Raw genomic sequence first — 12,138 nt, 5'->3', positions numbered from 1 at the left:
CATTCACTAGGTCCCCCCCATGTGGTTCTGGGATTTTTACTCACCGTTCTTGTGATCATTTTGACCCCACGGGGTGAGATCTTGCATGGAGCCCCAGATCGAGGGAGATTATCAGTGGTCTTGTATGTCTTCCATTTCCTAATAATTGCTCCCACAGTTGATTTCTTCAAACCAAGCTGCTTACCTATTGCAGATTCAGTCTTCCCAGCCTGGTGTAGGTCTACAATTTTGTTTCTGGTGTCGTTTGACAGCTCTTTGGTCTTGGCCATAGTGGAGTTTGGAGTGTGACTGAGGTTGTGGACAGGTGTCTTTTATACTGATAAATTCAAACAGGTGCCATTAATACAGGTAACGATTGAGGACAGAGGAGCATCTTAAAGAAGTTACAGGTCTGTGAGAGCCAGAAATCTTGCTTGTAGGTGACAATACTTATTTTCCACCATAATTTGCAAATAAATTCATTAAAAATCCTACAATGTGATTTTCTGGATTTTTTTCCCTCTCATGTCTGTCATAGTTTAAGTGTACCTATGATAAATTACAGGCCTCTTCTTTAAGTGGGAGAACTTGCACAATTGGTGGCTGACTAAATAATTTTTTGCCCCACCAAGTGCTGCATCTGCCTTCCCTAGGAAATGTTTGTATACATTACGGAAAAGGCACCATGCCGCCTTGTTAACAACCTGGCGGCGGCGATTACTGTTCGATTTGAGAAGAAACAGGATTTAAGATTAATATCATCCATGGATTTGACAAATTCCACAAGGTTATGGTTTAAGTTTTTTAAAGTTTTTTTTATTCCATTGACATGTTCCCTGGGATCTCATGCCTGCACATTCAGGAGCTAAACAAACTCAACCCAAACAATAAAATGTTTAAAACAATGTACTTAAAGCCAGGTACATTTTGTATCTGACAGATGTTAAAGGTTAGTACTGGCTTCAGAAAACTCTTGCTACCAAGAGATAGAGATATGTAGACCAAGTCCATATGACATGCCCTAAAGAGAAGCAGTATTTTAATGGATTATATCATCCCTTATACTGTATAGACAATCCAACATGGTTACGATAATATTCTTAAAATAATTATATAGGAAATAAAACTACCCGCTTTGCTGCCACAAAGACTAGCAAGGGTTGGGTCAACAGCCAAAATCAAGGGATCCCAAGTACAGGAAGGAGATATGTAACGGATAAAATTGTATTACGTATGTAGTCATTTTTAAAACGAGGTCTCGTTATTGCACACAAGTGTTTGGGTTCAGCTGGAACCTCCTGAAAACAAGTTCTCTTGAGCCCTACTGAACAAGATCCAGTTCTTTAGTTAAATGCTGGGCACTATGGTTTGAAAACCTCTGTCCAACGACTGACCTCGAGTGAGACCAACTATTAGTATTATTATAATGTGCAAAAAGGTCAAGCTGAGTCCATGGATGGAGGACATTGAGATGCCTACACATACTAGCAGTTTACACACTCACAGAAGCAAACAAACACTCAGAGGGGGGATCCTCAAGGGACTGATGGTTACTATATTCAGATAATCTGTGGAGGAATGCAACAGTGCACCGAAGACAAAACTGAATTTCCCACTAAACTCATGGGTAACTAAAAATCTACCCACTAAGGTTATAACATCCTGAGTAGGAAGCGTGCATCAAAATAATATCTATAAAATGTTCCTATCGGTGAGAAATGCAACATCGGCTGTCAAAAAATAATTCTGCATTAACCCCCCTCTGACTGATGTGGTACAGTTCAAATTAAATGGACACCAGCAATTTAAAAAGAGTGAAAAAATGAAGTGAGGGACAACGCTATACTTATGATTGGTTGGAGGGGCTTGAACGCTGATACTGTCGATGGACCGAAGAGCAGGATTAACAAACGCGAGAAATGGGAGCCCTAACCTTCGTAGGACTCGTCATCATCCTCACTGACGGTATATCCCCGTGCAGCACTGTGGTGGGGTGAGGCCAAGGCCTTGTTTAAGAAGGGCATGCGGAAGACGGGGGAGGGAGAGCGCTCACGGGTGGGACTGCTGCTGGGACTCTGTCTTGGGCTGATGGCCTGCAGCATCCGGCCCCTGCCCTCCTTCAACATGTGCTTCTACAGAGAAAGAGAAGGTGGCGTGTCAGTCAACATTACAAGTTCATTGGTTGTTCTTAGGCTATAGAACAAATTAGGCCGTGCACACTGATCTATAGCACGATACAAAATCTTCCATGGAAAACCACACTCATCACTATATTATTGCCCAGAGCAGGAAATTAGGATTGCCACAAAATACACCAGTCTACTTTACACCACGCAGAGAGAGAACAGAAGCTCTCTCACCAGTGCTCCCTCGGGGCCGAACATCTGCAGGAAGTTGCCGATGAACTCCCGGGACTTCTCCTCCCACCTCTGGATGAGGTCGATGCTCTTGTTCTCCACCTTCTGCACAAACTCTTTACTCTTCTCCTCCACGTCACGCACCTTCCTCTTCACCTTGTCCACACGCTCCTGCAGGTGGTACTTCTTCTCCTGAAAGACAGGGGCAGTGTCAAATCCAGACCGTGGCAAGCAAGGCTGCACTAGACTAGTAAAAATGTCTTAGCAGCTTTCATTCAACTACTTAAATTAATTCTGCTTCTACTGTCCTCTGACAAATAGACCGATGGCTAACTCAACTTGAGTCATAACTAGCAATAGTTATCACATGATCACCACAACTAATAAGAATGATAGCAACATTAAGTGTTAACGCACATTTATGAAGCTGACGTTGAGCTCTTTTGCAGTGTAGCCGCGTTGCAGGTTGCGTCTCACGTACACGTCGTAGTCGCGGACGATGCGTGTGATGATGTCCGAGGTGGAGATGCCCTCCGTCCGCTGGGTGGGCGCAAACATGCCTGTAGGCACAAGGGGTCAAAAGGGTCATCGTGACAGACACAGGGTACCAGGACGTTCATGTTTGTAATTCCTGCTGGTTGTTATGGTACCCACCCGCCTCCTTGATGTGCTTGTAAACGTCATCCTGGCCTGCTGATGTATATGGGATGTCGTCATGGGCAACAAAGTCGATCTGGTGGGTTATCGGGGTGAATGAGAGACGGATGACATCACACACACAAATATACACAGACAAAATATAAACCACAGTTAACGTGTTGGTCCCACGTTTCATGAGCTAAAATAACATTTTCCATACGCACAAAAAGCTTCTCAAATTTTGTGCACAAATGTTTACATCCCTGTTAGTGAGCCTTTGCCAAGATAATCCATCCACCTGACTGGTGTGGCATATGAAGAAGCTGATTAAACATGATCATTACACAGGTGCATCTTGTGCTGGGGGAAAAAGGCCACTAAAATGTGCATCACAATACCACATACGTCTCCAGTTGAGGGAGCGTGCATCTGGCATGCTAACCGCAGGAACACCAGAGCTGTGGCCAGAGTTGAATGTTAGTTTCTCAACCATAACCCACCTCCAATGTTGTTTTAGAGAATTTGTCAGTATGTCCAACCGGCCTCAACTGCAGACCGACCACGTGCAACCACACCAGCCCAGGACCTCCACATCCAGCTTCTTCACCTGCAGGATAGTCTCAGAAGAAGCCACCCGGACAGCTGATGGGTTTGCACAACCAAAGAATTTCTGTACAAACGGTCAGAAACCGTCTCAGAGAAGCTCATCTGCGTGCTCGTTGTACTCACCAGGGTCTTGACCTGACTGCAGTTTGGTGTCAAAGCCGACTTCAGCGGGCAAATGCTCACCTTCAATGGCCACTGGCACATTGGAGAAGTGTGCTCTTCACGGATGAATCCTGGTTTCAATTGTACCTGGCAGACAGTGTGTATGGTGTCGCGTGGGCGAGTTGTTTGTCCATCGTGGTGGTGGGGTTATGGTATGTGCAGGTATAAGCTGCGGACAACGAACACAATTGCATTTTATCGATGGCAATTTTAATGCACAGAGATACCGTGACAAAATCCTGAGGGGCAGTGTCGTGCCATTCATCTGCCGCCATCACCTCATTTTTCAGCATGATAATGCATGGCCCCATGTCCTAAGGAGCTGTACGCAATTCCTGGAAGCTGAAAGTGTCCCGGTTCATCTTCGGCCTGCAAACTCACCAGACATGTAACCCATTGAGCATGTTTGGGATGCTCTGGGTCGACGTGTACGACAGCATGTTCCAGTTACCACCAATATCCAGCAACTTCGCACAGCCAGAGGAGAAGTGAGACAACATTCCACAGGCCACAATCAGCAGCCTGATCAACTCTATGTGAAGGAGATGTCGCTGCATGAGGCAAATGGTGGTCACACCAGATACTGACTGGTTTTCTGATCCACGCCCCTACCTTTTATGTATCTGTGACAAACAGATACATAATCTGTATTTCCAGTCATGTGAAATCCATAGATTAGGGCCTAATGAATTTATTTCATTTGAATTTATGAACTGTAACTCAGTAAAATCATTGAAATTGTTGCATAATATATTTTTGGTCAGTGTACATACTCTCAGACCAATCAGCATGTCAATGCTTTCCATTCTCCCCTCCATCCCTGTAACTTTTTTTCCCTCTCTCGTGCTCACTCACTCGGTGCTTGGCGAGGAATTCGGGCGTAAGCGTCCAGGGCGCGTTCCTGACGACCTCGTCCACGTAGCGGCAGTGGCTGACTGCATCGTAGCGCTCATCCTCGTTCATCACTGTGAACCCCTTGAACTTGTGCGTCAGGTCGTCACTACACACTGAGACGGGATGAAGAGAAGCACAGAGGTTCAGGGAAATCAAATACACAATTAGTCCTAGTACTTAATTAAGCACCATCTATGTAAAGTTAATTCTCTGAAAAATAAATTATGCTGAAGAACCAAATGGACAGACATGTTAAGAGGAAAGGTTGACACGCACACAGCCAGAGTGAGACACTCACCGCCCACGATGAGGTACGTGTTGGGGAAGAGGCCCTTGGCCTGCATGAGTGCCCGGGCGTGGCCTGAGTGGAACACATCAAAGATGCCATCTGCATAGACCCGCACTGGCCTATGAACTGTGGGAGAAAGGAGGGATGTGCTGGTGATGACAGTCAATCACAAGTCACTTCATTAGCGCAACATTCTATACCCCTCAAACTCAACTTGAGTCTGGACCTTGAAGCCAGTTCCACTACATTTTTTTTCATTGTTCCCCTCTAATCAGGGACTGATTTAGACCTGGGAGACCAGGTGTATGCAATTAATTATCCAGCAGAACAGACAGTGGAGGAAAAAGTAGCTTAATAGAAAATGACTCAAGTAGAGGTGAAAGTCACCCAGTGTAATCCTACTTGAGTAAAAGTCAAAGTATTTGATTTTAAATATACTTGTATCAAAATTACATGTAATTAAGTATCAAAAGTAAAAGTACACTTTTTCTAATTCCTTACATAAGCAAACCAGGTGGCACCATTTTCTTTCTTTTTTCAAATGTATTTACGGATAGCCTGGAGCACGCTCCAAAACTCAACACATGATTTACAAACGAGTCCGCCAGATCAGAGGAAGTAGGGATGACTAGGGATGTTCTCTTGATAAGTGTGTTAATTTGAATATTTTCCTGCTAAGCATTCAAAATATAACAAGTACTTTTGGGTGTCAGGGAAAATGTATGGAGTAAAGTACATCATTTTCTTTAGGAATGTAGTGAAGTAAAATTAGTCAAAAATAAATAGTAAAGTACAGATTCCCCAAAAAAACTAATTAAAAGTACTACTTGAATACTTTACACCACTGAGAACAGAAAAGCAGCAGGCTCCCGACCCCGTGGGGTAAGAGTTGAATACTCCTGTAAGAGTTGAATACCCCTACATTTTCGGAACGGTACATTTGGGGTGAGAGGTTGTTTTTGAGTGAGTATAAGACCGTGAGTGTGCGCACGACTCACATGGAGTTCCCCTCTTGGCCTCCTCCATGCTGACTCGCAGGTATGGAGTGTCCTCAGCCGACTCCAGCTCATCAGCAAAGGAGGCGGGATCTTTTAAACCCTAGTGTAGGAACACACATTACTACAATGAGGTTTTCCTTCATACGAATCATTTCACTCACTTGCCTCTCTTACCCAACACATAGCAACTCCCCATAAACAAAGTCTGCGCACACACACAGACCCACAAAGCCTCTTCCTCACTCACCACGGTGGATTTTGGGACTTTCCCTGGCCGCTCTACCTCCTCGGATTCTCCCTTGGATCCATCTCTCCTCCTCTTCCTGGACAGGCTTGACCTGCTTGAGCTGTGGGCCTCCATCCAAGGGCTGAAAGGGCAAAAGTCACGGTCACACACATCAACCATCATCTTGCTTAGAGACCAAAAGTAATCACTTGCCGTTTTGATACTCTCAAACAGAATGTGTTGTCTACGTGGAAGAACAACGTTAACCAGTACCAGGATGTGCAAATAAGTCATCTTGACTCTACTGAAGGTCACATAGGCTTATTTCGTACAAATTATAAAATAGACTATTCTTTCTGCAGCGAGTCTTCATCGAATTACTTTGGTGAATTCCATTCAATTATTGGCCACAGGGCGGCGTTAATCCACGACCCGGGGGCAGGCAGGTCAGGTGGTGTGTTTCTGCGTTTGCCGCGTCGAATGGTACCGTTACCTAATAACCTGTGCATGTTCTCGGTGAACACATTCACTTGGATTTAAAATCACCCACACTTTCAAATCGACACTTGCCTCTGTTCAGGTTTAATGCTCGGATTTATGTTGAAATAAGAAATGCCTTTTTTTTAAGGAAATAGTTTAGCCCCTCCTCATTCCGGAAATTCATTCGCAATAACATTGAGGGTTAAAAACCGGGTTAAAGACCGTCGGTTTTAATAATCTTTAGTCAAAAAGTACTACTGGATTAGGTAGCTGGTGTGCATGTATTAGGCTATAGTTTCACAATCAACAGTGTGGTTGCATACCTTTGCAGCTCAACCTTTATTGGATAGCTTGCACAGTGTTTCAGAGATTTACATTTGCATGTCATGTCTGAAATTAGTAGCTATTTGCTCAAGGGCGATACTCTGGCAATTCCATGGTACCGGAAGTACGCTTTCACTCCGACGTTTCACTTTGAGATGTATGCCAAACAAAAAAACATTGATTTCAAAGTTGTTTTTTTATCATAAAACTATTAAGGACTACTTCCAACGATTTACACATAATAGTTCACAAAAACATATTTACTGGAAGAACTGTGCAGATGCAACATTTGGTAAAACAATTAAGGTAAAATATCCCGCGAAAAAAATCTGGAACCACATTTTCCAAATATCTGCTCCAAATGATGATTTAAAGTTGTCTGCAGAAAGAATGGGGTGTCAGCTATGACATGACAAATATTTTGTCAATTGAAATTGATTTACATCTGGTAACGGAATTCCATCATTTGTCCCTAATCTGTACTATACAAAAATGCGTTATTATTGATATGAATTTCACTATTCTACATAGCTACACAGAAGGTAAAAATATGCAATATCCTTATTTTGCATATTTGGGTATTATTCTACACACTTGCTATCATTGTAATGAGTTCCGCCTCCAAACAAGATCACATTTGGTTGACCAAATCTGAAACAATCATGGATGTCTATGTTTCACAAGTTTGGACATCACAGCATAGCTCAGTAGAGTAGGAGTACAGTAAATATGTTCAGCATAGTAGATATTGTATGTTCAGTACAGTATACTGTACTCTACCTTTTTTTTTTACTGTACTGTCCAAACTTGTGAAACAGACGTCTATGATTGGTTCCGATTTGGCCCGGTCAGGGCGGACTGACCAAATTTCAGCTACTTTTCAACTTCCATGGAGGTTCGGTGTCGATCGGTGCTCAGTGGGTGAGGATGCTGGTTACAGTAAATGGAAAGAGGGTAGGTGTCATGGTAGATGTCAGTAAGAGCCAGGAGAGGTGACATTAACTGAACTGGAGAGAGAGAGGGGAAGAAGGAGAGGGAGGGGTTGTCCAGACTGTTCAGTTATGCTTTGACCACCAGATAACAGTCAGAGGAAGAAAATAACAAAAACCGTTCTGAGTTGAACATAACAGTATGCCAGTGGAAGGGAGGACAGTAAGCAGGTGAACTATGGGAAATCATTGTTGCCAATTAAATTGCAGTAATTCTGTTACTAATTAATAAACAAACTTGAAATCAGTAAAAACACAAACTAATTGGTAGAGCTACCTTTACTTGTTACTTTATAAACTTTCATTATCCTTCCTCATGAGGGAGAGAAATTATAAAATATCTTAAAGATATAGTATGTGGGTTTTTTTGGTAACAAAATTACAAGGCAAAGTTTCTTAAACTTACAGAAAGCAAATCATTTCTCAAACAAAATGTGACGATATTAGTGGGCAGGGTTCTTTACTTCAACATGATTGTGTTTTGATGCATTTCTAATACCGTGTAAGACTTTTTCTGGTAGATGTTTTCTAAGACCCCTTTTCAATCTGTTATACCAGAAATCCTTTGCTTATTGAAAAATGTATATAATATGCCTTAATTAGAGACTCATCTTTCATTTGACACCCAATTTGACATGCTCTTATGAAGTTCACATGTTGGTGCTCATGGATACTTTCAGATTGAAATCCCCACATGCAGTTTGCAAAAGTCATAGGCTATTTGTAATGTTAGCTGGTGCCAAGCTGCAATGGCTTAAACACAATGTTCCCATAACTCTTTACCCGTGTGTGTCTTCCACGGATTCAGTTACTTTGGAGTACTAGTATTATTCTATTCCAGTCTACAGACATTATCTTCTAGCAAAGTGTGTGTGTGTGTGTCACGCTGTATGTGTAACTGCCAAAATAAAGGAAACACTTGAGTAAATGAGGGATACAAAGTATATTGAAAGCAGGTGCTTCCACACAGGTGTGGTCCTAGAGTTAATTAAACAATTCCCATCCCTTCATGCTTTAGGATCATGTCTAAAAATGCCCAGTTGCCCATTGTTTTTGTTACCATGGCTAGAAGAAGAGATCTCAGTGACTTTAAGGGGAAGAGGGGGGTGTTAACGTGTGTCAGTCACCAGATCTCAATTGAACACTCATGGGAGATTCTGTCGCACCACCATCAACAAAACACCAAATTGTGTAATTTCTCATGAAAGAATGGTGTTGCATCCCTCCAATGGAGTTACAGGCACTTGTAGGCTCTATATTAGTGGTCACCAACCTTTTGAGTCAAAATGCATGCCGAGATCTGCCGCTCTGATTTTTTTATTAAAATGACTTAAATGTAAGCCTATGCAACATTAACCAATTAAAAACAGTACTGTTGCAATGAGGTTTGTGCAGTAAGCTATAGGCCCAATACATTATTACTGCATACTGGCTTTGCTTGAATTTACCTGCCAATGCATTGTTGTTCGGGGACATTTAAAAAAAATATATATTCCAAAACTTGAGGTAGGCTATATGATCACACCGGTAGATCCATTGTTGTATTACTTGTTAGGCACAGCTGAGTGAGCATACATTTAAATTATTTGCTTTTTATTTTTTTTTGCATCTGATGGTCAGTTTTAGCGGAGGGAGAGAACAGCAGACTGAGTGTCCGTCTCAACATCCCTACACTCTCCCTTTCCTCCACTGACACTGACCAAAAAGGGACACGGTCTTCCAGCTGATGGCGAAACTCTAGTCGCACTGCATTATTTCTGCCTCATGCACAAATTCATGTTGTTACTCCTATGAACAGAGAAAGTGAAATATTGCTCAATATTTTTTTTAAAGACCCAAGCTGCTAATAATAACAACGCAAGCCTATCGATACACTTTCCTACTCATTCGTTACTATTTACTGTGCTTGTTGTAGCGCTGAGTGGAAATAGGAAGAACTCGCATTTTATGGCTTGAGTGGAAATAGGAAGAACTCACATTTTATGGCTTGAATACAAAGTGTTGACAAGTGCTGAGTAAGAACTCACTCACAAACTCCCTCCCTCACCTCATAAAAGCAACAGCTCTTTGCTGTATTCATTGACAGTCGCTCTCTAGTCATGGTTTAAATGTTTTGAAATCTCCCAGTATCCATTTTGCCATAGCTTTATTTTATGCCTGCTACATTACTGCAGACTCAGTCATCTGAGCAATCCGATTGGCCAGCGGTAGCATAGTGCACTTGATATCCTCTCCAGGCCCACCTGGAAGGCAGAGTTTGTACCTTCAGACACATGAAATGGCAACAGCTTGCCTACCCGGCACGCAGGGCAGCAGAATTGGCTGCACCTACCACCAACAGCCCGAGACTAATAAAATAAAATAGAACCGAAAGGCTTCATTGGGTTTTTTATACAAATGTTTGGCGATCGACTAGAAATGCCTTGGAGATCGACCGGCCGTTCTGGTGGCTTAACACCCTATTAAGGCACTGTTAGTGTTCCCTTTATTTTGGCAGTTACCTTCAACTGTTTCACACACTTTGGTAGAAGATGGTCTCTGGTCTGTAGACTGGGAAATAATGCTTGTTAAGTCACTAACCACTAGCTACTAACTGATCCCATGGAAGGCTCACTGATCTACACCAATTGATTGTCAGTTATACAAGAGAGAAAGGTGGCTAGGGGTTTTCACACGAAGCTTTAGTTTAGCTGCCTCATAGGGCAGCTGTAGTCTTAGCAAACAGTCGTTCATCTCTTAGGATGCCATGAGTCACCATGCAGACAGATTCCTTCTCTGACTCAGATTTGACAAGCCAACAAAGTATGCAGATAAGTAACCAGCTGTACTTGACAAGTACAACCCTCTGGAAACTAAATCAGTGGGCGGATTCGATTATGCTGAGGCGCGGGGCACTGCTCCATTGCCCGGAACGTGAACGAGCAAAAGAGGGCGTGCGGACCCAACAGTCATGGTGCTTTCAAGACAATCGGGAGAAAAAAATACGAATCATGACGTCAGTGATCTTCAGGACGTAAAATCTGGTCTAAAAAAATAGGCCCGGGTTCCCGACTAGGAATTACGCGTTGGATGACAGTTTAAACTATTTTTCCCATTCGGAGTTCGTTTTTTCCCCCGAGTTCCCTGTTGTCGTGAACGCACTGGAATCAGAGATTTCCAAGTTCCCAGTTATTTTGAACGCGGCATTATACTCAGATAACTAAAAAAGACATCATTCACGTACTTACCCTTCTGTGCTTGGGATTTGCTGTGTAGAAGTAGCTAACGTCACTGCTGAAAGCTATCTAGCTCATAGACAGTGTACTAGGGAAATCTTTTATAGCTACCTAAACGTTACTGCCAAGTTGGTTTGTTCTCTGTTGCTTGCTAACTGTTGGTTAATAACGCTAAATTCATTAACTAGCTAGCTAGAACAATGCACCCAACACTCAGGTAATGTTAGTCCAATGTCTCGAACTGTGCCACCAGCTCGATAGGAAGAGGACGCGCATTGGTTAGGGAGTAGACTAACAGATGGATTATCAGAGTATTTCGAGCTAACTAATGCAGTCCTCGGAATGACAGTTTACTCCACAGGAACTACAACAACCGGGACACGTTTCCAGGAAATGACGTACATTTTAAAGGGTGCCTGACATTTCCGGTAAAATCTCTTCAGTCAGAGAGGAAGATGCGAAGCGAGATGTTACTCTCGCCAAAACCTGGCAAAAATAAGCCCAAATGCCTACATGGGCTTTTTTTTAACCTAAACTTGTCGCCTGCCTTCCCGCCCAAGTACAGGTAGCAGCGTCCCAGACCAGACTGGTCCCAGATTAGTGGGTGTGTCAAAGGGGGTGCTGCTTGATTTCGAAACGCCAATTCCTTTCCATACACCCATACCAAAGATTTGTACAACTAAACTAATATTTATTTATTTACTTCCGTTTATTTGAGTAAATACTTTAACACTTTTCTTTCTTAAAACTGCATTGTTGGTTAATTAACAGCTTGTGAATAAGCGTTTCACTGTTAAGGTCTACACCTGTGGTATTCGTCGCATGTGACAAATACAATTGGATTTGCTAGACCACAGCCTGTCATTTCAAATGAGAACAAATTAGTCCTAGTGGGCAGAGTTAAATACGAATTAGCGAGATCCTATTGGCGCGTTCTAGCCACATTTACATATTTCCGTCAGTTAACGCCTACTCTGTGA

At 42.7% G+C, this 12,138-nt stretch overlaps 1 protein-coding gene across 2 annotated transcripts; it reads right to left on the bottom strand.

Moving 5' to 3' along the window:
- Window positions 1–773: 773 nt before the first annotated feature.
- LOC118402265 (choline-phosphate cytidylyltransferase A-like) lies at window positions 774–11,692 on the bottom strand. Of its 2 annotated transcripts, none has more exons than XM_035800316.2 (9): window positions 11,561–11,692; window positions 6,172–6,292; window positions 5,925–6,024; window positions 4,936–5,052; window positions 4,599–4,750; window positions 2,991–3,069; window positions 2,754–2,896; window positions 2,340–2,528; window positions 774–2,111 (listed from the first exon to the last, which is right to left on the bottom strand). In XM_035800316.2, the coding sequence occupies exons 2-9, from the start codon at window positions 6,283–6,285 to the stop codon at window positions 1,908–1,910; spliced, it is 1,098 nt and encodes a 365-aa protein (XP_035656209.1). In that variant the 5' UTR covers window positions 6,286–6,292; window positions 11,561–11,692; the 3' UTR covers window positions 774–1,907. The 2 variants fall into 2 exon arrangements, with proteins under 2 accessions (XP_035656209.1, XP_035656208.1); XM_035800315.2 differs by lacking the exon at window positions 11,561–11,692 and adding an exon at window positions 11,171–11,551.
- Window positions 11,693–12,138: the final 446 nt, after the last annotated feature.

This window comes from Oncorhynchus keta, chromosome 23 (genome assembly GCF_023373465.1).
Source record: "Oncorhynchus keta strain PuntledgeMale-10-30-2019 chromosome 23, Oket_V2, whole genome shotgun sequence".
Classification (NCBI taxonomy): Eukaryota; Metazoa; Chordata; class Actinopteri; order Salmoniformes; family Salmonidae; genus Oncorhynchus; species Oncorhynchus keta.
This window is presented reverse-complemented; position numbering and strand designations above follow the sequence as displayed.

What these genes read in the sequence shown, in the direction of transcription:
- LOC118402265 (XM_035800316.2), bottom strand. Translation starts at nt 6,285, where the DNA reads ATGGAGGCCCACAGCTCAAGCAGGTCAAGCCTGTCCAGGAAGAGGAGG. An exon ending in CACGTACCTCATCGTGGGCG is followed by an intron (nt 4,751 to 4,935) that starts GTGAGTGTCTCA and finishes ATCCCGTCTCAG; the next exon opens with TGTGTAGTGACGACCTGACG. An exon ending in TCGGCCCCGAGGGAGCACTG is followed by an intron (nt 2,112 to 2,339) that starts GTGAGAGAGCTT and finishes CTTTCTCTGTAG; the next exon opens with AAGCACATGTTGAAGGAGGG.